At 37.4% G+C, this 2,508-nt stretch overlaps 1 protein-coding gene across 1 annotated transcript; it reads right to left on the reverse strand.

The window, feature by feature from the left end:
- Positions 1–498: 498 nt before the first annotated feature.
- Positions 499–1,883, reverse strand: LOC131053564 (high-affinity nitrate transporter 3.2). The gene is made up of 2 exons (XM_057988185.2): positions 1,586–1,883; positions 499–1,240 (listed from the first exon to the last, which is right to left on the reverse strand). The coding sequence occupies exons 1-2, from the start codon at positions 1,728–1,730 to the stop codon at positions 762–764; spliced, it is 624 nt and encodes a 207-aa protein (XP_057844168.2). The 5' UTR covers positions 1,731–1,883; the 3' UTR covers positions 499–761.
- Positions 1,884–2,508: the final 625 nt, after the last annotated feature.

Consider the following 2,508-nt stretch of genomic DNA (forward strand, 5'->3'; position numbering starts at 1 on the left):
ACATCCAACACAACTCATACCAGGGTTGCCCTTTGAGGCACCATTGAAATTTATTTTTACCCAACTTAGAGTGGACGCAACCCACTTGACTTCCTCACAGGGCTTGGAAGGAAGATCAACCTTCTTGGCCCCATTAAAGCGGGTATTGACATTATTATTTTTATGCAAGACATTAAACACACCTTTCCCAACAAAAAAAACCTTTGATATCATTATGAAGCATCCAACAAACACTCAACTCAAACAAAACAAATAAAATTTCACAAATTCACTTGTCTTCAACTTTCTTATTTCTCACTCAACTTTTCATGCCAAATATATTTAGTGATTAAGAAACATTGAATTGAGTTGAGTTGGTTTTGGATGAAATATAAGAAAATATATCCCTCTTATACACATTCAAGAAGAGAAAACACAATGATAAGTAAGAAAGAGAAGAGTCTTGCATAAAAGAAAACAACTTCTAGATAGAGCTCATTGAACTCATTGACACCAAGCTAATAGCAATAGCACTTTGACAATCCACAAGACAACATACAAACATACCAATGCTTCAAAATTCAACCATACAAATCAACACAATCTCACCATTTGGCCCTCATTCCTCATGAAAGAAACAAGCCTATTGGTGTGATTCATGTCAATGATAACACTACCACTCATTAGATTCCCAAAATTCTAAAAAGAGGCCAGTCAATTCAACTTTTTATCACTTGATTGGATTTTGTCATGAGAAGAATTGCATGATTAGCACTTCTCCATCATTTCTTGGCTCTAAATTTTTCCACAGCAAAGAAACCAAACAAGGAGAAAACAGATAAGGCAGAGAAGACAGCAGCAGCAATGTCCAAGGACACGTGTCGCCCTGAAATGGGCTCCACTACAAACAGATTAGTTGTCTTATTCTTATTGGTCGTCTGACCATAAGCCAGCTGAGTTCCAGAAGCATCCAATGCATAAGCCCTCACAAAGTAAGTAGCCCCCGGCACGTCTTTCCCTACTGTCCATGTGACCGTGTCGTTAGGAGAAGAAGAGTAGGGCTGCTCTGTGATCTTGAATTGGCAGGTCTTGTCCTTCTTAAGGTCATCGTTTGTTTTTCTCCACCCTCTCTCTACTTGACTCACAGGGGCAAAACACAGCTTTACTATCACGCTCTTGTACTTTGAATCCACCTCCCCACCTGCCAAAGACTCGTTCAGCCTCCATGTGACCACCAGCTCGTCAACGCCTGCCTTGGCAACTGTAGAAAGACATTCAATACATGAAGTTTTTACAGTTTGTGATAGTTTAGTTTGATGATTTTTAGATTTGGTTGTGTTGGATTTTTTTCCATCAATCAGATAATACTCCATGATCTATCATTAGAATAAGAACTAGGAAAAAAAAAAAGTGATGATTGTATGATCTATCCTCAGAATGAGAACTAAAAAGAGAAAAATGAAAATCCGAAACACTGACAATCAAATTCAAAAATCATCAAACTAAAAAAATCATAATCATTATTTTTACATAGAATAAAAATCGTTATTTTTACATAGAATTCACAAAACATGGAAGATGGGATTATTTTATCGTATATTTATACCGTTGGAAGCTGGTGAATTATGGCTCCAGATGACTGATGTAACTACCAGGGTTCTGGGCAGGGTGGAGAAATGAACTCCTGCCATGGCTGAGGTGATGAGAAAACAGGACATGAGCATCCATGAGAGAAATATTGCAGGTCCCATTTAGTATTAATCTGTGAAGAAGAGAATTGAATTGCAGGTTTTAGGTGCTAGTAAACTTAGGATCGGGGATAGCTCTTTTATGGTCGAGATAAGAAAGAGGAAATGTGGCTCCAGATCTCACCGAGGGGACAGGTCAACGCCATCTGCAGGTATTCTTTTGGGGGATGTGGCGAAAGCTGAGGATTTAGAGGACTTTTGGAGCATTCCAAAGGCCCTCGTGATTCTTGAATAACAATGAGAAAAAGGGACAATGTTTTACTCATTCACATTGGAGCATTCCAAAGGCCCTCGTGATTTCAAAGCAAGTGGCTATCCAGCCAATTGTAACGCAGTCTATATCAAGGAGAGTTTTGAAAAAACAATTAAGTTTTTGTCTTTCGTATGAGTTAGTTTTAGTTGGCTGGATAACCGCTTCCATTTTCAAATGGGTGTCTTTTGGTTCAATTCACAGAAACGTTTTGTTTATCTTTATCTTTCATATCCCTACCATGAAAGTTGCAAATACTTTGTGAGTGTTTTGATCATTTTATACTTTTTTAAATAGAATTACAAGATTTTAATAGGGTATAAGACACTGCTTCTCATTCAATGTCATGACTTGACCGTTGATCCCATGTGAGAGTTCCACAAGATTCATTGGACCATAAATATCATAATGATTTTCTTAATCACATTTGATGATTTGAGTGTTATCTTGACTACTTTGTCAATTGAAAGACAATAAAAATCCTTGCAAAGCTTTTGCAAGCACCTAGTCAAAATAACACGAAATGTGTAA

The sequence above is a fragment of the Cryptomeria japonica genome, chromosome 4, assembly GCF_030272615.1.
Source record: "Cryptomeria japonica chromosome 4, Sugi_1.0, whole genome shotgun sequence".
In the NCBI taxonomy this organism is placed as follows: domain Eukaryota; kingdom Viridiplantae; phylum Streptophyta; class Pinopsida; order Cupressales; family Cupressaceae; genus Cryptomeria; species Cryptomeria japonica.

Bases quoted from the DNA above. Each gene is read 5' to 3' on its own strand.
- LOC131053564 (XM_057988185.2), bottom strand. From the start codon at position 1,730: ATGGGACCTGCAATATTTCTCTCATGGATGCTCATGTCCTGTTTTCTC. The intron at 1,241-1,585 runs GTATAAATATAC...GTCTTTCTACAG, and splicing joins TAATTCACCAGCTTCCAACG to TTGCCAAGGCAGGCGTTGAC.